Here is a 21879-nt window from a genome sequence, read left to right as displayed (position 1 = left end):
TTCAGAGGAGGAGGCAGAAGGACCCTGTTAGCACGGCACACAGAGGAACATGGAGGACAGGGTGGGTGAGACACGGGTAGGAAGCTGATTTCATGAGCTGCAGCTTTGTGAGAGCCTCAGAATGGCCCAGGGGACCATGCCCTCCTGCAGGTATGATGGCACCCCTGTTCCTCTGTCTCTCTAAGGATGAGGAACACACAGGTTCCTTTTTCCAGCCCCCATCACCCCTAATTGTAAGAGGCTGTTTGGGCATTCTACCATCAGAGTGAACCAGACACAACCTGGTTCCACAGAAACAAGAGTGCCAGAACCTGTTCAGGATGGAGAGGATGCCCTCAAGCTGACCCGGAAGACCCCTATGTGAAGTAGTGTTAAGGGTGCCTCCTGTGGCCATCAGAGCCTTCTGAGAAAGCCCAGCAGCACAAGGCTCCTGGGTTGTGGCTCTGCTTACAGTGCTCAGAAGCCACTGAGGAAGCACACAGCAGCCCTGCAGCTGGACCCTAGGGCCTAGGGAAGCAGCTAGAGTCTTAATCTCTTGTCCCCTCCCCAGCTCTGGTCCTTGGGCCCCCAGCAGCATCCTACTGGCTCACTGTGCTCTCTGCCTTCCAGACGTTCTCTGTCAGTACTGTGTCTGGCCACGGGCCCTCCATCCATCCAGTGCTGTCGGCTCTGAAGCTCTCCCCACAAGGCTATGCATCTCCTGTCACTCAGACGTCGCAGGCCAGCTCCAAGCAGGACTCTTGGAACGGCCTGGTCCTGGCTGACAGTCATGGGGACATAATCACTGCGTAATCAGCACCCACCCCTTCCCTCTCAAATTCCTGCTTGGACTTAGGACCTGGGGTCAACAAAGTCTGAGGCCAGGCATCCTGGCCAGCCCCTTCGTCTGGGAACCCCTGAAGAACAACTGGGTAGAACTTGAAGTTGTTGACAGTTTTAGGGATGCGGATGCTGGGCTCCTTCAAACCCTTTCCCAGGATGAGCGCTGGAGAGAGCCTGCATTCCCACAGACAAGCCCGCCTTCGCTGCAAGAACAGTACAGTACAGCGTAGCAGGAGACTTCTCATCCTCCACCTGCCTGTCCCAGACAGACACATAATCTCCTTCATCCCAGCTCCCCACCCCAGTGGCTCTAGGTGACAGTTTTTTTCTCTGTGTTCCTAGAGAGGCTGTAGGGGCCCAGGCTTCCAGACACTGTCTACAGCCTGAGCAGGGTGTCTACTTGTGGACTGGACGTGGCAGCCCTGCCCTTGTCCAACACTCCCCTTGAGGCATGACATGTTCCTGCATGCCCCATACCAGATCTGACTCCAAAAGTACTGGGTGCAAGGCAGATGTTACTGAGTGCTTCCTGGAGGCATGGGAGCGGGGGTGCAGGGGGAGGAGGGGAGAAAGCACATCACCCACCACACAGGATAGCTTCATCAAATCGCAGCCCGGCAGTGGTGCCTCTCCTTCCTCTCCCAGGGACATCAAACCACTTGTTCTCCATCCTGAACATCTCCTACCCTCTGCGAAACTCAAGCTCAGTTCTGTAGCAGGCTAATACCACTTGGTGCTACTCCTAGCATCCTTTTTAACCCCTTCACACACAGAGGTTCCAAGGAGGAACAAAACCTGCTACCGGAAGCAGCTTTGGTGACCGAGCTCATCTGCACCTTGGGTCTTTCTGGAAGTTGTGTCTATAGCACAGTCGTGTTCGTAGGACTCCAGCTTGCTTGCTCTGAGCCTGCCAAGCCATGGCCTCTCAAGTCAGACAGTTACCTGGATCTGGGCCTTTCTCCAGCGCCGATTCTTCATCTAGGAAATACAGAGTGTTTGCAAGATAAATTCCAAGCACAAACAACAAAAACGAAATTTGTGAAAGGACAAAGGTGACAGATGGAAGATGCTTCGGGCCTGACGAGATTGCCATTGCTTGTAGCTGTCCTAGAACTGGCCTTCTCCCCACCACACCCCCCATTATTGGGGCACTCAAAGATTCTTCCTTGTCCTCATTACCCACAGAGCTGTAGCCAACTGTGGCATTACCCTATTGTACCCTAGTCCCCTAGCCCTAACCCCTAAACCTTACTGGCCGTAGCAGAGAATAGCTTTGAACCCAGATTCTGTTGAAATCATCATTTACACACGTTTTCTCCCTCAAGGCCGCCTTCCCATGCTTCCCCTCCTCCACAACCCATTAACATTGTCTTAAGGTGAAATGGCTGTAAAATCAGTATTTAACTAATAAATTTATCTGTATTCCTCTTTCCCTCATTAGTCTTTTCTAGGAGGCCTGATGTTCTTGCCCTTTTCAGTGGAGTAAATGACACAGGCTGCCTCTACCGAGTTTCCCCTTCATGGTTTTGGCAGTTGGCACCTCAGAATTGGTGGCAGAGGCTGCAGAGAGAATGGCAGTGGAAGATCTCAGGACAGGGTTCATCTTCCTGGAGAAGACAGGAACAGCCTTAGCTGAAGCTCCTCTGTCCCCACCTTCTCACATAGAAGTCACCCTGTGAGTGGGGACATTTTTAGAGCATCTGCCTGGGTACTTGTGGCTCCATTTAACTAGATGGTCCTCAGTCTCTCCTGTCTCCTGGTTTAGAACACATCCTGAAGGGTGGCCCCCGAGGGACAAATACTTATCCCCGTGTGACAAAGCCTTGTCTCCTTTATCTACTTTGGCCTCACCTTCTCGGGCACCAGGATGGCCTATTCACTTCACCTTATAAGCATGAGGAATGAGGAGCAATCACTGATCCTAAGGCCGTGTCTCACTTGGTTCCTGTGGCAGTGGCTGGGTTTGCACTATCACTCACCTTCAGAGACATCTACCTTCCACTTGGCTTGTGCAAAATCTAACAAGCATGGAAGGCCTCAGAGATCATGGCATCCGGATTACTTTCTAGTAGTAATAACACACACACACACACACACACACACACACACACACACACACACCATTCTATTTAAAACCAGAAAATCTTCTTAAAAGTTTTCAGAATGATTTAATAGTGTGAATGGGTACACATGCCACAGCACCCCAGTGGAGGTCAGGAACAGCTTTTAGGAGTCTGTTCTCTCTTTTCCACCTTTACCTAAGTTCCACGGATCAGACTCAGGTCTTCAGGGTTGGTGGCAAGTGCTCTGCTTAAATGACCCATCTTACTGGCCCAAGAAAAAATTTCCAACTCTTAAAGGAATAACAACCAAACCCATTAAGCTGAGGACTACTGTCACTCAGGTAAGGTGAGTCCTAGTAAGAAGAGAGATTCCAAACTGCTGGCCAGAGGAAGTTCGTGGTTTGGGGTTAGGGTTTGTTTGTGTGTTTGTTTGTTTTGCTTAAAATATTTACATCACTTCTCTTTAGAAATGGATTTCAGAACACAATTCTACATACTGTCAGCAGATGCCTTTCTGTATACAATCATAACTGGTTCCTTTCTCCAACTAATTTGACTCAGCCTCCTTGATCATCAGACTGGTTGCTTCCCCCAACCAATCAATCCTTAAGGAAGCCTGAGTTGCTGTACCCAAGAGACTATAAAAGATGCAGATAGGCCTGGAAATGAACACTGTCTCAATCATCTCCATCAACAACAAAGATACATTTCCAAATTGTTGGGACATGGTTGGGATGAGGAGGAAGTGAGGGGCGATGCAAAATGATGTCATTGGAATAAATCACTTTCTCAAGGGTCAAGTCTTCATAAGAAATCACATTGCAGGGCTGGAGGAATGGCTCAGCAGTTAAGAGCACTGACTGCTCTTCCAGAGGGAGCCAGGTTCAATTCTCAGCACCGAATGGCAGCTCTCAACGATCTGTAACTCCAATGTGTGATACCCTTATACAGACATACATGCAGGCAAAGCACCAGCGGACATAAAATAAAAATAAATAAATTTTTAAAAATCACATTGCCTTGTGGTCATGCTACCTTCTGACCAAACCTTCTGGAAGCCAGGTGAAGCTGATCTGCAGTAGGATGTGTGCTGGCCCTGGCTTCTGGGCAGGAGACAGCTTAGTTGTGATTGTGTTTGGCTGAATAGACAGTAATGGCCACAAGTCTCTCACTACTGAATAAGCAGCAGATGGGGCTGGAGGATAACCATGAGGAAGACCTGACCCCAAAGCTTGGCATGCTGATTCTGTCGGCTTTCCCTTGCCATAACAAAACACCTGAGAGAATTAACTTGAAAGAGAAAGCTTTGGGCTGGATTTGCCTCAATTGGTAAATTGCTTACTTATACTTACTTATACGTGAAACCCTGGGTTTGATCCTCAGGGCTGTATAAGCCAAAGGTGGTGGTTTATGCAGTCATGAGGTAGAAGGCAGGAGGATCAAGGCCAGCCTGGGCTACATGAGACCCTGCCTCAAACAAAATAAGAAGAATTTTACTGCTCTGAATCTCTGGTATAGTCTAGGGTTGCAAGGCTATCTGTCACAGTAACCCAGTCAAGTCTGTTTCAGGGTACGCTAGCGCTTGGTGGGACAAATGGGGCCTTATTTAGCTTAATTAGGGTTGAAAGATAATTTATACCAACCCCTCCATTCCTTCTTGGAGGTACAAGATTAGACTCTCCGAGAGTTTAGTGGGGCTACAGGGGCTCAATTGCTAAGAATGTCTCAAAGGTTTCCCATAGCTGGCCTGGGAGAGTTGCATGAAGATAACCTAGCTATGAAAGAGGAATCTCTGATCATAGCGGTATCAGAGATCATCTGAAGGTCCATATCCTCTAGTGATGCCACCAGCAGAACTTCCTTAAGGCCACAGAGCTGACGGCAGGAAGATCTCATTTACCTCACCTCCTCCCCCGCCTCTCTCCCTAGGACTAGAGCGCCTGCAAGCACTGTGCTTGCAGTTCATGCATTCACCACGTGGGGGCTCAGGCACACTCTTCCCCTTTCCACCTCCATTCTAGCAAGGTTTTCAAGCCTTTTATCAGCCTCAACCAAATTCCCCTACTCAAAAGCATTGCTGTTTATTGAGCCCTACTGCCTGCCAGACACTGACAGCTTTTGCATGGCTTAGGAGAACATTTGTACATCTTTCTGTCTTTCTTCGTTCCTTCCTTTCTTTCTTTTTTTTCTTTCTTTTGGCTTTTTAGAGACAAGATTTCTCTGTGTAGCCTTGGCTGTCCTGGACTCGCTTGGTAGACCAGGCTGGCCTCAAACTCACAGAGCTCCTCCTGCCCCTGCCTCCCTGAGTGCTAGGATTACAGGCATGCACCACCAACCCAAGCTAGAACATCTTTTTAAACAAGTTTTGCACACAAAGAAAAGGATTTCAAGTCACTTGTCGAAATTCACAGAACTACGAGAGAACCAAGATGTAAAATCTGTTCTGTTTGATTCCAGAATTCTGCTTCTCTAGGAGTGTGCTCCGTAAACTGTAACGGCGATTAGAAGTGACAACAGCAACTAGGAGCCATTCTTTCCCTCAGCCGTAGAATTCTGAGCCGCTTGGTCTCAGGAGAGATCTCTTAGGTGCACAGCTCTGAGAAGGCAAGGATTTAGGCTATATTGGCTTTGGCCCAGCCCAGCCAGTCTATAATAGGGGTGTGTGTGTGTGTGTGTGTGTGTGTGTGTGTGTCCTTCTGAAAGCTGCCATCGGTGTGCCCTGTCTCCTGTACAAGATGTGCTCCTCTGAAGACACCAAATGCAGAAAGCCCACTGCAGTCCTCATACATAAAGCAGGAAGGACCCCCTTCTGCAAATGTTGTACCTTGAAGCTCACCCTCTACCTCCAGGGGACCTTTGCACCTCAGATACTAGAGGCCTCCCCGCCTTACTTCCGGGGAAGGCTGGCTGTCTCCCTGTGCTGGCCGAGTCCTCCTCCAGCCCTCAGGTGCCAGATCCAGGGACTGACACTCTAGCTGGGCCTGTTCAGAGTTCACCAAAAGTCCCTTGACTGGCTCCAACCCTTCTTGGAGTCCTAACTATCTTTGAATAACCTATCATCTTTAATTTTCCAAGTAAAAACTTCAATACACAATAAAAAAAAAATGCCTATAGTAAAAATTCAAACATTATTAAAATAATATAAAGTAAAAAAGTAAAGCTCACTCTTTAAAAGCATTACAGCGCTGGCTGTGTTTAAAATCCTAGTACCTGAGCGACAAAGACTGGAGGATCACCCAGGAGTCCAAGGCTAGCTAGGGTTACAGTGAGATCCAAGCCAGCCGACATTATACTGTGAGGCTTTGTCTCAAAAAACCTAAACCCAAACAAACACCTTCGTGAAGTGTGGAGGAACTGAAATATCTTGGTTTGAGCCATTCAAGACCATTGGATTCTGAGTGCTTGCCTTTTCTTGGTACCGGTCCACTCTTTCCTAGACCCTTATTGGCAAGCCTGTAGGGATAAGGAGGAGGGAATGGGGGGGGGGGGGGGGGCGGGGGGTTAGGCGAAGATGCTCCCAGAATGCTTCAAGGGAGGGGGAAGAGCTTGCACCTCGGCCCAGAGAGAGAGCTGCGCCCCAAGTGATCACTGCGGGGACAACAACGCAGTATCCCTCCAACCCATGCGAGGAGACCCAACTACAGGAGCTCACAGCCCCATCCCACCTCCAGCGCCTCCAGGAGAGAAGCTGCAGCTCCCCATCTCGGGGTGCACCCCACCTCCAGCAACCCCAGGGAAACGCTTGTAGTGCCTCCGTATCGGCGGCAGCCGGGAGTAGAACCCACGGCTCCCTCCCCACCTCTAGGATGAGCTCTGTCCCGGGGAGGAGCCCCTGAGTCCCGGAAGTAGCTGCCCGCCTACCCTGGGGGAGGAGCCCTTTGGCCCTGAGCCACACCGCCTCCAGCCCTCACGCAGGCTGCGGCTGTCTTCCCGCCCTGGTCTGGAAGAAACGGGCGGGCGTACTGCGCTCCCGCCTGCGGCTGCTGAGAGTACAGCTCCGCGGGGCCTGCCTAGGTCCTCGTCGTCCTCCTCCTCCCCACCCTACCGGGCCACACAGGTGCACGTTGTCAACACGTTTTTTTCTTTTTAATCTTTGGTGAAAAGTCAGTTACAGAAAAATTAAGCAGCGTCTCTTCCGGGTAGTTTGTTTTTGTTGATCACGTTGCCTTCCGCTTAGCTGAGCACTCGTGACCCTCACGTGTTCGCTCCCCCTTCCATCCCACCGTAGAGCTGAGAAACTCTGTCGCCCATGACTTTTCCCTGGCCCCTGGAAAACAGGGACCACGTCCTGCGCAGCCTGGCCACCTCACTTTATCTTATCCCTTCCCTGTCCATCAGCATGCTCATGGGCAGAGTTGTTTGTTTTGAAACAGCGTCTCTATGTAGTCAGGGCTGGCCCTGTTGACCAGGCTTGCCTAGAACTCCCAGAGTGCTTGGTGCTTGCGCCACCCAAGACCAGCCATCCAGATTGAAGATTACGGTGCATTGCATGAGCAGGCTTTTCAGACGGAGGCCAGGAGGACTCTGAACTTAGAGGTGGTTAGGCCCTCGGTGCCTGCCAAGCTGCCTTCGAGGCCAGTAGCTTTCCCTGAAGGTGTAGGTGAACTGTTACCACATTTCCATGATTGTGGGTGGGAATCCAAACATGTACACATTTACGTAAACACACTGAAGCCTTGGCACAGTTGGTTGAGAGGGATGGCCTATCTTGCCCGACGCCCTGGGTGTGCGCATAAACCAGAGGTGGTGACGCAGTCCTGTAACGACAGTACTCTGGAGGTGGAGGCCACACATACACAGCGGGCTACAGGCCAGCTTGGCATCCGGAATATAGGCAAACCGGTCTCAAGACAGACAAGAAAAATAGTGTTATTGACTGTATTGCTTATGAAGCCATAAGAATTCGTGGGATGTCTAGGGCATCCCAATTCTTCGATTAAGATACACATTTTAGGTGTCTTAGTAGGGAGCTGTGTGTAGCCCACACTTGGGAGACTTGGGCAGGAGAATCGTTCAGAGTTCAAGGACCAGCCTGGACTACAGAGTGAGACTTAACAACAACCAACAATAACCACCATCCTGGCTTTTTAACAACACTGAAATCATAACTACCTGCTGTGTGCCTTTAATTTTCACCATAATTCATGAGCTCAGTACTGGTGAGTGACAGGTAAGGTTAGGTACAGCTTTGAGTTGGGGATACAGGTGTGTGTGTGGGGGGGGGGAGATGACTGCTCAGTGAGTCAGGATGCAGACAGCCCAGGCTATCTCATTCTGATGCCCCTTGGTGCCTTTGAATGGTTGAGGACAGGGAGGGAAGGAGTGACAGGCAGCCCTGCCCTGCCTTTACTGTTGAGTCAGGCATTAATCAGGAGTTAAGCAGTTTAGCAGCCGCCCTGCCTGGGTGGTGTCTGCTTGTCACCATTGTGAGCTCTGCGGGCACTTCGGGCACAGATAGAGAACCATTTTTAGAGGCCTCACAACTGGTGTATATCATCTTTACCTGAGGTGGTCCTGAGAGAGCCAGATCCATGTATGGATAAGTCAGCAGAGGGTTGGAATGAAAGTTTGAGGACAACTAGCATTATAGGACCAGCTAACCTAGAGCTACATAGCAAGACTCTGTCTCAAGAAATGAAACAAAGGAGAGGTTTCTTTAGTGGCAGTGCCATTAAAGTAGACAGTGCCTGCGACATGGCACCCAGCACCCTATGTTAACATACCCAGCTCAGTCTTCTCTGAGATCTGACTTCCCCACCCCTCACCTCAGTCAGCTTCCAGTTTTGGCATCTATACTCTTAAATGGGTGACCCAAGCTGGCTCCTCGAGGTGCCACACCATCAGACATGCTGGAGAGGACCTGGCTAAGTCAACGGTCTTCTTTGCTGCTTTCTGAGGTAGCCATTCCATTGGACCTGAGATGGTCACGTGCGTGCAAGTCATGCTGGCGAGCTATTCTTGTTGTTTCAGCAGACACCTCCTGTTTTACTTAGTTAAGCTTCCTGTTTTGCTTGATTAAGCCTCCTGTTTTGCCTGGTTAAGCCTCCTGTTTTGCTTGGATATGTTTACTTGGAAAGACCCTTGTGGTTTACCTATATAATTGGTTTACTCTGTAGTAAAGATGGCACCTTGATCAGAGCACTGTCATGGTGTCACTTCTTCATGTTCTCTGTCTCTTTTAATTCCCAGACCCTTGTGCAGGCGGTTACTATCGGTGGTCGCAGGCAACTACAGCTTTCTGCCCGCAGAGATGCCGGAGGGGCCATCTGTGAGGAAGTTTCACCATCTTGTATCCCCTTTTGTGGGCCAGAAGGTGGTCAAGACAGGGGGCAGCAGTAAGAAGCTATGCCCTGCCGTCTTTCAGTCTCTGTGGCTCCAGGATACCCAGGTGAGTATCGCTTCCCCAGGTCCCACTCAGGTGTGCTGGCCACCTCCCCTGGACACATTTACAAAGGGTGTTTTGGGATAGACATCCTTTCTGTAAGCAGTGCACAGCTGTGCTAGGACAGTATATGACCCTGCTCTCAGTGTGCTGTTTCCTGTCACCGTGGACAGGGCACGGTGAAGAACATACAAACAGGACTAATCTGGAGAGCCCATCTCATTGTCTTACGTGAATTTCTGTTTGGTGCCGCTGGTCCCCATTGACCAGCTGTGAGATAAGGAATGAGCACTGTTGAAGATCTGGATTTGCGCCTTATCATCCTGAGCGGGAGTCAGAATTCCTTCAAGGCATTCCGGGACGCCCTGTGGACTGACCCCTCCCTGTTCCTCCAGCCTTTGCACCCACCTTCTAGTCCTTTGCTCAGACTAGCTGCCTGCAGCCCCGTTAGTTCTTGCCGTCAGTGTGGATGTTTGCCCTACTTGGGCACATGTTTCTTTTTTTCTCTCAATTCTGTTTCTACTCCTGCCTCTTCAGTTTACTGTGGTATAAGATCCCCTTAGTCACCCTTTCCTGCCTGCCATACACTGGCTGAGAGATGACTCCTCTGGACTTCTGGGATATCTTCTTTTTCCTCCTGTTCCATCCTTACTGTCAAGTCTGTCCTTCCTGTTGAGTGGGGAGACAGAAACAGGGTGAGGCTGTATCCTGGTCATTCCTCTTTTTGCTTAGCTATGAGTATTTGCATGTAGGAAGTGTGGGGTAAATTTTGTATGTTAACATTTGGGATCTGCTGCTGCTTAGCTTTGTGATCTGAAGCAAATTGTAGTGTCAATTCTGGAATTTTGATTTCTTTTAAAAACACAAAAATACTGTAAGAATACGTGTTCGTTTTAATCCCAGGTGTGAGGATATGGAGCTGCTGCAGACTGTCCTCAGCAGCTGACTATGATTTGCCTTGTGCTCTAGCAGAGGTGTGGTTTTGCCAGCTGCAGATAGTTTCTGTGATTGTGTGATGTTTGTAATTCTAGGGGTTTTTCAGAGGGTATAGAAATGTTAGCTGCCATGAGAAGCATGGTTGGTAGTTGGTTGGTAGTTCTGGGGCATTGGTTTTGGTTTGAAGATAGTCATGCTTTTCAAATAAGAAAAAAGTTAGATTCCAGGATCTCTGTCTCTCTTTCCTCTATCCTTCTTTCTCTCTTATCTAGTGATAGGTGGTGAAACTGGGAAGATAAAGGGTGGAAAAAAGAAGAACCTACAAAGTAGCAAAGGCAAGCCACAGCAGGTTCTCAATTTCTTAGCTCTACTATCTTCTCTACTATCTACTGTAGATGGGGGATAAAACACTTTTGGTAGTTCGAGTGAGAATGATTCCCAAAGGCTTATGCTTGGTCATCAGAGAATACAACTGTTGGGGAGGATTAGGAATTGTGGCCTTGTTGGAGAAGATGTGGTCTTGTTGGTCCACTGGGAGTGGGCTTTGAGGTTCCCAAAGCCCACCCATCTCTCTATCTCTGTCTCTGCCCTCCCCCCTGCCTGCTGCTTATGAGTCAGGATGTAAAGCTGTCTGTCACTGCTCTAGCACGGTGCCTGTTTCCTGCCATGATGGTTGTGGACTCACCCTCTGAAACTGTCAGCAAGACCCCAGTTACATGTTTCCTTTCCTAAGAGTTCTCTTGGTCATGGTGTCTCTTCACAGCAACAGAACACCGGCTGAGACACGCTTATTTGTTAAAGTTCTCGTAGGAGCAGACTTATGCCTGACAAAGCATGCTGTATGCCTGATAAATTGCTAGTTCTTTTCTTCCATCTACACCTGCGCACGTGCACACACACAGTCCCCCTAATCTACAGAACCGTTCTTTGAGGGGAAGATGTCTCATAGCCCTTCACCTATAGTTCATCTTTTGAAACCGAGGCTCTGAATCATCTAAGTGTAGGAGTCCAAACTTTAGTCCGAAGTTTAGATCTTCCAAACTTTAGGCCCGCAGCGTCTTTGTAGAGACTGGATGGTTTGGGTTCCATAGCTTTGGTCTCTCAGCACTTTCTTGCTGGCACAGCGCTGGCACTTCTATATCACTGAAGAGATTTGGGAACAAATGTGTGGCAGGGGAGTGGGAGGTGCAATGGATCCTGTTTCTCAGGAAACAAAGGAGACATCCATGCTGTGGGAGCCCTGAGAGGCCTGAACCTGGGATTACACGATGGTGCTTCCAGGGGTCTTTTCTCCTGAGAAACAGAGATTTGGATGCGGAGGAAGGACCTGTATTTTCATGAGAGAACTGCCCAGGAAGGCAAATCATAGCTGTAATTAAGGCCCAGTAGTAGCTTTGATATGAAGGCGTCCTTCTGGCCTGGAGGAGGTGGGACTTGGGGAGAAGACAGTTTGTGACAGAAGACAGAGGTGTGCCAGGATGCATGCATGAGTAGGCCTGTGTGTATGAAGGTTGTCGGTTGATGTTGGCTGTCTTCCTCAAGGGCTCTTGCCTTATCTTCCTAAACAGCATGCCTCACTGAATGTAACACTCACCACTTGGCTGAACTAGCTGACCAGGGAGCTCCAGGGGTTCTCCAGTCTCCACCTCCCAGTGCTGGGATCATAGGCTCAAATTGCTGTAATCTCACACCCTTCCGGCTCCCCCCAGAGGAGCTTCCTCTAACCCTCAGGCTTGTCTACAGTCAAAGTGGGGTTTCAGGGCAGGTCCCTGTGTCTCTGCTGTATCATATGTGCCACCATCCTGTACCTGCTACCCACCCACATCACAGATGGATACCGTATCCCATCTGCTGGAGGTAGTGGCTTTGAGTTTACCCACTGAGCCATCTCAGTGAGCTCGCAATCCTCTTGCCTCAGCCTTCTTAGTGTTGAGATTTCAGCCGTGAGCCACCACGCTCATCAGATTGTTGTTGAGTCTTTTGTATATGAGTTCTCTTGTGGTTGTTAACCTTTTCCAGGTTCAAGTTGCTGGGTTACAGGATGCCTCTGGGTTTTATGACGTTCTTTCTCTAGCTGTGCTCAGGCTGAGCATGCACACGCTGATTCACTGCAGCCTAGAAACAAGTATCTAAAGGGTCATGAAGTAACTAAAAGAATGACCATTGGTTTAATCTTTTACCGAGTTCCTGAAATCTTTGGGAACTCCCTCCTTGTTGGTTCTGGGTAGCTTTGCTGTCTGGCACAGACCTGTCCCATCGAGAATCCAACTCCTCCAGGTGCTTTCAGGGGTTTGGAAAGCCATGCACTTGCTGCTCACCCCTCTGGGGCAAAAGAGCAAAAGAGAGAGATCCTCTGTTCTGGGGAAGCTCTGGGTGAGGGGAGGGAACCAGACTGTGAGCAGCTAGCTGTTTGTGAAGCTTTGACCCCCTGTGGGGCTCTCTAAGGCTTAATCCTTTTTTTTTTTTTTTTGGCTAGGTTCATGGAAAAAAGTTATTCCTTCGGTTTGATCCGGATGAAGAGATGGAGCCACTCAGCGGCCCACAGCCTGTACAAGGAGTGTGGCAGGAACAAGCCATGGACCCAGAGCTGGCTTTGGGGCCCAGTGCTCAAGAAAGCTCTGTAGGCCCCTCTGGATCTGGGGAGCCTATTCCCAGTGGGTCCGATAGTTCCTCTGGTCTTGGGGGACAGAACCCTTTAGCAGGTGCCCAGAGGTGGCTGGAAGTCAGGTTTGGCTTGTTTGGCAGTGTCTGGGTGAATGACTTCTCCAGAGCAAAGAAAGCTAACAAAAGAGGTGACTGGAGAGACCCGGTGCCCAGGTAATGGTGTGATGTGTGCAGGGGTCCTAGTAGGGTCGACAGTATTCACGTGGTTCCCTCTTTGACAAAGCATGGCATTGGCTGATGGGACGAACTTGGGGATGTCCAGAGTTTGCTCCCCAGGAGGCAGAAAGGGTGCATATTCCCCCATAAGAACTGGGCCGTGGTCTGCACCCGGGATGATTATAACTGCTCAGATCACTGAGAGAACAGGATGGGGTTCCCAGCCAACATGGTACTTGAGAATGAACTGTCTCAAGTGTGAATTTAGGGGCACGGTTATTTATTTCCCGGTTATATATTTCCCACTTATTTAATTTGTGAACATTGAGAACATAAGCTCTGCTTACAGGTAGGGTTATTTCCGTGGCGGCAACTCCCAATTGCTTCTGAAAGGGAATGAACTTTCTTTCTTTTTCTGTTTGTTTGTTTCTTTCATTCTTTCTGTCTGTATTTCCCTCCTTCCTTCCTTCCTTCCTTCTTTTCTTTCTCTCTCTCTCTCTTTTTTTTTCTCTCTCTCTCTTTCTTTTTCCAAATTTGAAGCAAGCTTTAATTAAATCCTGACCAGGATGTACTCTGATCAGGTCCACTCTGGGATCCCAGGGAGTCTCCAGGAATGAACATTCTTATGGCTGTCTTCTTACTGGCAGCATCGGGCTATTTGTGTCCATGCTAGCAATGACAGTTTTCTATTTCATTATTATTGCATGAGTGTGTGCACCTCAGTGTGCATGGGGAGGTCAGAGGGCAACTTCTGGAAGTTGAATCTCTCCCCTTACTGGGAGTTGTGGAGATCAAATTCAGGTTAAGCCTGCGAGGATTCTCAACAGCCTCATGCTGCACTTTTTTAAAGCTTTGGGGTACTAAGCCTGGTAACCCGTGTTGTCAGGATTCTTTCCAGGCACTTGGGAGTTTTTAAGTTTTAGGTAGTCAGTGGTCATGTCTGACTTTACCTTTTAGCAAAGGATTCCCCTTCTGTTGAGTCACTGTTCTATTTTGTAAGTTTGGTGGGTTATTTTGTGGTACTGTGCATTGAAAGAATAATTTTATTACATTCATTCATTCATTTATTCATTCATTTGTTGTGTATGCACGTGTGTGCATATGCCATGGCACATATGTTGAGATCAGAGGACAACTTGCAGCAGTTGGTTCTGTGGGCCCTGGAGATCAAACTCAAGTCATCAGAGTTGACAGCAAACACCTTTACCCTCTGATCCATCTTGCCAACTCTGGCGATTAAAAACAAAAAGGAAAGAAAATAAGAAATATTTCCTGGGTTATTCTATGACAAGGGTCTTCTTGTATAGCCTAGGCTAGTCTCAAATTCATAATCCTCCTGTCTCAGACTCTCTGAGTGCTGGGATTGCAGGTGTGTACCACAGTGCGCAGACCCTAGCTTCCTGAAGTTGCCTCTGCCCTTCTTGCCTGTCAGAACACTGACGAGGTCAGATGTGGATTCAGGCTCTGCTGCTTCCAGTGGAGAGGCAGCTCTAGACAGACTAGCTGTCCCTACGAAGTATCCCGGTATTCCTTTAAAATAACAGAAAAGGTGTGTGAGATGTCCTTTCTTCGCAGGACATCCAAGAGGCCAGGGGCACATCTGTGTAGGAGTGTCCTCCTGGTTAATCTGGCCTGAAACTGGAAGGGATTCCATCTTTGCCACCATTTCTCATCTTCTCCCTAACGAGCCTGCCCCCACCCCTCCAGGTTCCCACTAACCTCCCGGACTCAGACTTGCAGCTTTCTGTCTGTCAGCATGTATTGCTATAATGTAATTAGAAGACAGCATATATGCATGTTTTATTTCATGCCTTTTGGCCCTGAGGTGTTTATGATTCTGATCATGGGAGCTTAACTTCCTGGTTTGATCCAGATGAGTACAGAAACTTAATATGCAGATGAACTGACTGTAGAGTAGGAATTCTGTGTTATGTGCGATCTGTGTGTAAATCCAACCTACGTAGTGATCACTGTATACACACGTGACATGATTATACAGCGGTAACTATATGGTGATATATGTGTGATCGATTACATTGTAATTGTATATATGTGTGAACTGGCTCTGCAGGGGTCTGCTTATGTATGTGTGAACTGACCGGACCGTAGTTGTTGTAATGTGTGAGCTTATTGTATGTGAGGACGAGGGTATGTATGATTTCTTCTGTCTTCTCAGGCTGGTACTCCACTTTGGTGGCGGTGGCTTCCTGGCATTTTATAGTTGCCAGATGTCCTGGAGCCCTCCCCCTGTGGTTGATCCCACCTGTGACATCTTGTCTGAACAGTTCCATCGAGGACAAGCGTTGGAAGCTCTAAGCCAGGCTCAGCCTGTGTGCTGCACACTATTGGACCAAAGATACTTCTCAGGGTTAGGTATGACCTGTGTGAGGGGGGAGGAGCCCCACAGAGCTGATTGACAGAAGTCACTCATCTGTAGGGCACTCAAGACTTGGGGACTCCCGGTTGGGCCAACACTCTTGGTTTTTTATGTCTTGATTTTAGTCTCAGAGGTTGAACTAGTCAGGTCCTCGCTTCTCTCTCTGGCATAGCACTCGAATCATGATAGTGTTTATCCCTCTAAAGGTGGTAGGACCTGGGAAAATGGAGCCGATAAATGAGGTGGACTAAAGTCCCATGCAATGGCCAACTTCATTCAGAGCATCAGACAACTTATCCTCTGAGGGCTAAGAGGATGGTTACATGAGTAAAGTTCTCACGAGTTCAATCTGTATACAATCACAGGGACAAGCCACACATGGCAAAAACGTGTTTTCCTGAAGAGGAATATAGACAAATAACGATAACCAGCTGTAATGAACAATGAAGTAAATTCACTCCTATCCCCTGCACCTGGGAGGAGTATGAAAACACATTCCAAGAACCATCCCGTGTTTTGAAGGAACGGAGGTCACACGACTCTTGTCCTGTTTCCTGTTTTTTTCCCAAGCGCTCAGAATTCTTCTCACATGACCCCATTCTTGGACCTTGCCCCGACATGATGCAACTTCCAGTTGTGAGCCTCCTGATGGCATTTTAGTGTGGCCTCCTAGCAGGGGGATCATGTTGGGCACCTGGCCTCCTCTAAAGCCTGGAGGCCTACGGAGCATATAGAAGGTTCTGGGTCAAGGCATGTTGGGAATGGTTGTCCTGCAGGCCATTGGAAGAGAGGAAGGAGTGTTCCTACCAATAGGTACTGCTCTTGGCAATGGAGCTTCCCGCTGACAAAGCAGAGGCTCTTAGAAGCCAAGAGAATAAATGTTTTTATTTCCTTTGATGATGGGATGAGATGAGAGCTATAAGCAAGCTTTACTAATACATGACTTGGGCTGAGCCAAGAGCATTTCTATCAAAATATCCCTAGGCCTAGGCTTAACCTAGGCCTAGAATGTTACCAGCCTTTTAGTGCTGAATAAGATTACCCTTTACAGTTCTTTCTGAACTCTGGCTGGCTGGATTAACTTACCTCTTCTGGCTCAAAAGCCCTCTTCAAGCTGACTGACTTCTCTTGGCTTCTCCCTGAATTGCTCTGCTTGGAAAAACTGCCTCTAACGTTTGTGAACTGAAGTGCACTGAACTGCCTGTCTTGAACTCAGGCAAACTGCACCGAACTGTATTGTACTGACTGCACAAACTTCACTGTATTCCTGTACTATACTCTATTCCTCTCTACCCTCTCTGCCAGCTCTTAAGTAGCTTCTCTTTTTTGTCTGTTCTTGTAAGAGCTGGACATAACCTATGGATGACTCATTCTGTAAAATCTTTTTCTGATTCATCACTTTGTCGGTCCCTCAATTAGACATCATTGTGTGGGACTAAAGGTGGGTATTCCACCAAGGATTAAAGGTGTATACTAAGGGTATTTCTGTATTCCAGCTGGATCACACAGACCTAGGTCTTTGGATGTGATCCTTTGCCAGAGCAGCCATGTTGCTGGATTAAAATTCCTCTGCAAGAAAGAAGCAGCTTTCTGCTCTAGAGAACTGAATAGTGAAACTGTGAGCATTTCCAGTTGAGACCAGGCGTGGGTAGTTCTTAGTACCTGGGGAATGGCTTTCTTACTACCCACAGGAGAGCAGTAGGTGCCCCCACAACTGTCTGGTAAAGCTGTTGGTATTGGCAAAGCTGCGTCCTTACACCAAATGTGACTTTGCCTGCCATGGGTACAGTCACCCTAGGAAGGTGAGAAAGCCTCGTGCTTTCTTGGGAGAGCCTGTGGGGTCTGTTTCTATGCCTGAGGAGCAACAAAGCTTCCAGAAATGGCTTTTGGATTTGTGGAGAGAGCTGACTGCACCGTGACAGCGGTGACAGCTGGCCTGACTCACCTGACTCCAGGGACTCAGGTACACAGTGGCTGTCCTCGCCGCTGTTCCATGGGGTGATCACAGGTTAGCTTTCCGTTCTATTCAGATGAGGAAACTAAAGCAAAGGGCACCTTGCTGACTAGTGGCGCAGCTGAGATGAGTCCAGGTAGGCTGCCACTCAAGTTTGCTGAGAACCTGTGTGCAAACGGGAGTGCGATTATGAAACTCTTGGGGGGAAAAGTCAGCTGTCTGGTCTGTGGCCACCATGTGTCTCCTAGCTTACTCTGCTCTCCTTATCAAGGTCATTGCCCAGTGGCCAAGCATGCTAGACTCCATTCATCATAACTTAAGACAGACTGTGAGCTTGTGTGGTGGCACATATGTATAACTCAACACTTAACAGATGGAGGCAGGGGGATTAGGAACTTAGCCTAGGCTACTTAGCGAGTTTGAGGCTACATAGACAGAGTGTTTCCCTGCCCTCACATCTCTCTTTGTTTTCAGGGAACATTATAAAGAACGAAGCCCTGTACAGAGCAGGGATCCATCCCCTCTCTCTCGGTTCGCTCCTGAGTCCTCCCTCTCTGGAGGCCCTCGTGGATCACGTGGTGACGATCAGCACAGATTGGCTTCGAGACAAATTCCAAGGCAAGGAACAGCACACACAGATCTACCAGAAAGAACGGTGTCCTTCTGGTCACCAGGTCATGAAAGAGATGTTCGGGCCCCCGGGTGGGTTCCAGAGGCTTACCTGGTGGTGCCCTCAGTGCCAGCCAAAGCTGTCATCTGAGGGGCCACAGAATCTGCTGTCCTCCTAAAATACTCGGTCTCCTCCATGGAACTCGTTAGCCTTGAAGCTCCAGAGAGTCAGGTGTAGGCACAGATTGTAGTACAGGCCAAGGATAGGCTCAGGAGAGTCAGACTTGTTGATGTTCATCTCATAGCATTATCCCTCAATTACAGTTTTCATCGGGATCCGTGTTTTCCTTTTCTAGTTAATTCTGTGTAATCTGTGTAATCCCACCATGCTGTCAACAATCCTGACAGGGGGCTGGGGAAAACTGCCAGGAGCAGCAAGCAGTGAGTCTGAAAAAAGAGTGATGGGGTGTTTGTGGGGGAAGGGGGTTGCAGCTTGGGGCTAGGGAACAGCTAGATGGGACAGTTGTGGGTCGGGCAGCTGAAGGGGTGAACATTTGGGATATACTATGCTCCCAGGCTACTGTGATTCGGCGTTCTGTGCTGTGTTTTGGGAACTGGTTGGTTTTGCGTGTCTCCATTTTTTCTTCTTTCCCATGGAGGGGTCAGGGATGAGGGCAACGCTACAGGAAGGTACTGATGGAAAGCTTTGCCTGGTGGCTTGTCAGGCTGAATACTCCAGGGTGCACAGGGGCTTGTGCCCAGGGACTGTGAGAAAAGCTGTTGTTAAGATGGGCATTTGTTGACTGTTGATGTTTGAACAATTCATGTGTCCAGAGATGTGGAGAAACAACCTGTGGGGTTGTTAGCGACAACTTTATGGAACTGGGGCGCTAGCAATTGAAAATAAAGGATGTGATATTTTCTGTTGTCTTTATTAGGAAGAAATGGATTTTTTTGCTGTTTATGATGCTGGGATGAAACTCGGGGCTTCATGGGCTGTGCCACTAGGTTATACCCAGCTCTCACCCCTGGTGAAGGTGGCCTGGCAGGGTTGGCCTGATGAATCCACTTAGGAGCAGGACAGGAGGGAGGTACAAACCTGCCCTTCTGCCTTGGAGAACTGGACGGACCTTGTCTTTTGCTGAGCTCCTCTGGCAGATGGTGTGATTTTTGAGAGACACTGAAACAGTGTCAACTTCCCCTCTCTGAAATTCATCCCTTGGAGGTTGTCAATGGCGAGTGTGTGACACAATGAAGTGCGCAGCCATGAGTGCTCACCGCATGGAGGGGCCATCCCACACCAAAGAGCCACCTGCCTTGAGGAGTCAGCCTTTTTAAAAGATTTTTTTTTTAACAATGTGGATGCGTGTTTGGCCTGTATGTATGCCTGTCTACCATGTGCATGCAGTGCCTGCAGAGGCCAGAACGTAGCATTGCTGTCCCCTGGGACTGACTGGAAATCAAACCCTGGTCCTCTGGAAAAGTAGCCAGTGCTTTTAAACCCTAAACCATCTCTCCAGGCTACTTTAAAAATATTTTTTTCAAATTTAATGTGTGTGTGTGTATGTGTGTATGCATGTCTATTATTTGTATATAGCATGTGGACATGAGTGCATGGCCTTCAAAGCCAGGAGTGTCGGAATCTCCTAGGAAATGTATGTGGGTCCTCTGAAAGAACATTAAATGCTCTTAACCACTAAGCTGCATCTCCAGCTACTGGTACAGCCTCGAATGTTCACACACACCAGACAGACACTCACCACTTACGTCGTGGTCATAATCTACAGAATAACCCATGGAGTTGGATGCTTAATCATTTAAAAAAAAATTTTTTTTTTTTTAAAAAGGAGCATTGATTTTGAATAATGTGTGGGTGTGGTGTTGGGGGTTGGTCTGATGCTTCTATTTTGATGCTAATTACTGGCCCTCAAGATCTGGTTGCTGCCCCCCAACACCTATCCTTGTATAAACCTGCCAAAGACATTATTTCTGACTGGTTGGTTAAAAGGCTTAAAACCTGGGCAGGGCAGAATGGGGTAGATATGGGTAAGGTTCCTAGGCTTTGGGGACAGGAGAATCAAAGGAAAGGATAGACAGGAAGAGAGGAGAAAGGAAGATGCTAGGATGGATTGGCATGGAGAAGAAATTACGTGGGCCTGGAGGAAAGAACTCCAAGGATGTCGTGAATGGAGAAACCGACCCAGATGACAGATAAGCAACAATTTATAAGATTATGAACGGAAGGTAGCCCAGATGGGAATGGTTCAGGCGGGTGGCAGTGGATGGGGCTGGGAGGTAGATGGGGTTATTGAGACAGCATAGGTGGAATAGCTTCCCAGCCCAAGGTAAATAAGGCAATTATAAGATCTAACAGGTGTCTGTGTCTTATTGTGATAGTGGGTTAAAGAATACTTGCCATAATTATTATAGGACTAATTATAAACACTTTATATTTTAGCCCAATGCCTTTTATCAAGAACATCAGTGTGGTGTGGAGTTATATCCAAACAGTGCAGGTGTCTGAGGAGGTCAGATCCCCAGAAGCTGGAGTTACAGGGGTTGTGAACCTCCCAACTTGGGTGCTGGGAACTAAACGTGGGTCCTCTAGAACAGTGTGTACTCTTGATCAGTGAACCATTTCCTCAGTCCTGGCCACTTGTTCTGGCTGTCCTTACTTTACGTGTGAGTAAAGTGAAGTTTTGGGAGGCTATGGAATTTAAGACGACACAGTTTAACTGAGTGTGGTGGCACATGTCTGTAATCCCAGCTACTCAGGAGGCTGAGGCAATCCAATCCAGTGTTTTAAGCCAACATAAACACTGCCTCAAAGGGGAAAACAAAAGCAAACAAGGTTTAAAGCCACTGTCATATATGTCACAGCAAAAAACAAAAAACCCAGCTCTGTCATCTGTGCCAGAGATGCCCTCAATGTGCCCCAAGGTGCGTGGGAAATAGTCGAAAGGGTGGTAAGAGAGGCCCCTCACATCAAGCTATTGGGGACCTGGAGCACTGGTGATGTGCAGCTGACAGTTTCCAAAACCCCAGGATTGAATCACGGCAAAGAAGCCTGGCTGGCCCTTGCGTAGGATGCTCTGCTGTAGTGCCACCCAGTGCTTCTCCAGAGCTCACATCTTACCCCGTGTGGAGCAGCCCCCTGACTTCATGATGGTATGTCCCAGCAATGTGAAGTCCATGACAGTGTGCATCAGCAGGCATGCCTCTGAGATCATCCACCTGCTCGTCGGTGGCTGATCACTCTCTGCCAGACTTGATTGTCCTTATCAACAGGCCTCCCAGGCCACTTAGGGTGCACTGGGAGGCTGTGGGTGTGGCCGGCCCCCCCACACCCAGTGAATCAAGCCTTCTGGCTGCTGCTGATCTGGGTGCCTGTGCCGCCACCCTCCAGAACGTTAAGGACACAGGCAGATAAGCCCTTAAGCACCAGACTGACTTTCCAGCTGTTTCTAATAAACTGATGTTCTGAACAGAAATTTTAAAAAATCAAAGCCTGAGTGGGTAATCTTTCACTTCCTACAGATGTGTAAGATGGCTGTCTAAGATCAAGGCAGCTTCGGTTATCTGATGAGGGTTCCCCCTTCCTGGAATACAGATGGCACAGTGACCTCACTGTGTGTGTCTGTGTGTGAATCACCTTAAGACCTGCCTTCATAGCTTTGTATATATACAATCCCTATCAAACTCAGTCTCTTAAATTCCCCATTTTAGACTAAAGCTTCAACACAGGAATTTTGGAAGGACACAAGCATTCAGAACAGGCACATACCTTAGAATAAGTGCTTTTATTAACATAGTCACCATACATAATAATGGCTTTCATTATGGCATACATGCAAATAATGTATTGATCATATTCACTCCCTCCTAGTCTCTGTACCTCTCTCCTTGATCTTCCTCT

General features: G+C 48.4%; 2 protein-coding genes and 1 long non-coding RNA gene across 5 annotated transcripts in view; 2 read left to right on the top strand and 1 right to left on the bottom strand.

The window, feature by feature from the left end:
* Gata4 (GATA binding protein 4) overlaps positions 1-2254 on the top strand; it is a 37341-nt gene extending 35087 nt beyond the window's left edge. For both annotated transcript variants that reach the window (XM_055609660.1, XM_055609659.1), the window contains exon 6: positions 610-2254. In XM_055609660.1, coding sequence (XP_055465635.1) covers positions 610-792 — 183 coding nt within the window. In that variant the 3' untranslated portion in view covers positions 793-2254. The remainder of the gene's footprint in view (positions 1-609) is intronic.
* A 4621-nt stretch (positions 2255-6875) lies between these two features.
* Positions 6876-18897, top strand: Neil2 (nei like DNA glycosylase 2). 2 transcript variants are annotated; one of them, XM_055609826.1, is made up of 5 exons: positions 6876-6942; positions 9075-9273; positions 12680-13020; positions 15200-15396; positions 17829-18897. In XM_055609826.1, exons 2-5 carry the CDS (start codon positions 9136-9138, stop codon positions 18140-18142), a joined length of 990 nt encoding a protein of 329 aa, XP_055465801.1. In that variant the 5' UTR covers positions 6876-6942; positions 9075-9135; the 3' UTR covers positions 18143-18897. The 2 variants fall into 2 exon arrangements, with proteins under 2 accessions (XP_055465801.1, XP_055465802.1); XM_055609827.1 differs by lacking the exon at positions 6876-6942 and adding an exon at positions 8040-8055.
* LOC129678865 (uncharacterized) lies at positions 14075-17447 on the bottom strand. The gene is made up of 2 exons (XR_008720455.1): positions 17346-17447; positions 14075-14252 (listed from the first exon to the last, which is right to left on the bottom strand). It is a non-coding gene; the product is annotated as an uncharacterized LOC129678865 (long non-coding RNA).
* Positions 18898-21879: the final 2982 nt, after the last annotated feature.

The sequence above is a fragment of the Psammomys obesus genome, unplaced genomic scaffold (assembly GCF_907164565.1).
Source record: "Psammomys obesus unplaced genomic scaffold, mPsaObe1.curated_primary_1811, whole genome shotgun sequence".
NCBI classification, from domain to species: domain Eukaryota; kingdom Metazoa; phylum Chordata; class Mammalia; order Rodentia; family Muridae; genus Psammomys; species Psammomys obesus.
This window is presented reverse-complemented; position numbering and strand designations above follow the sequence as displayed.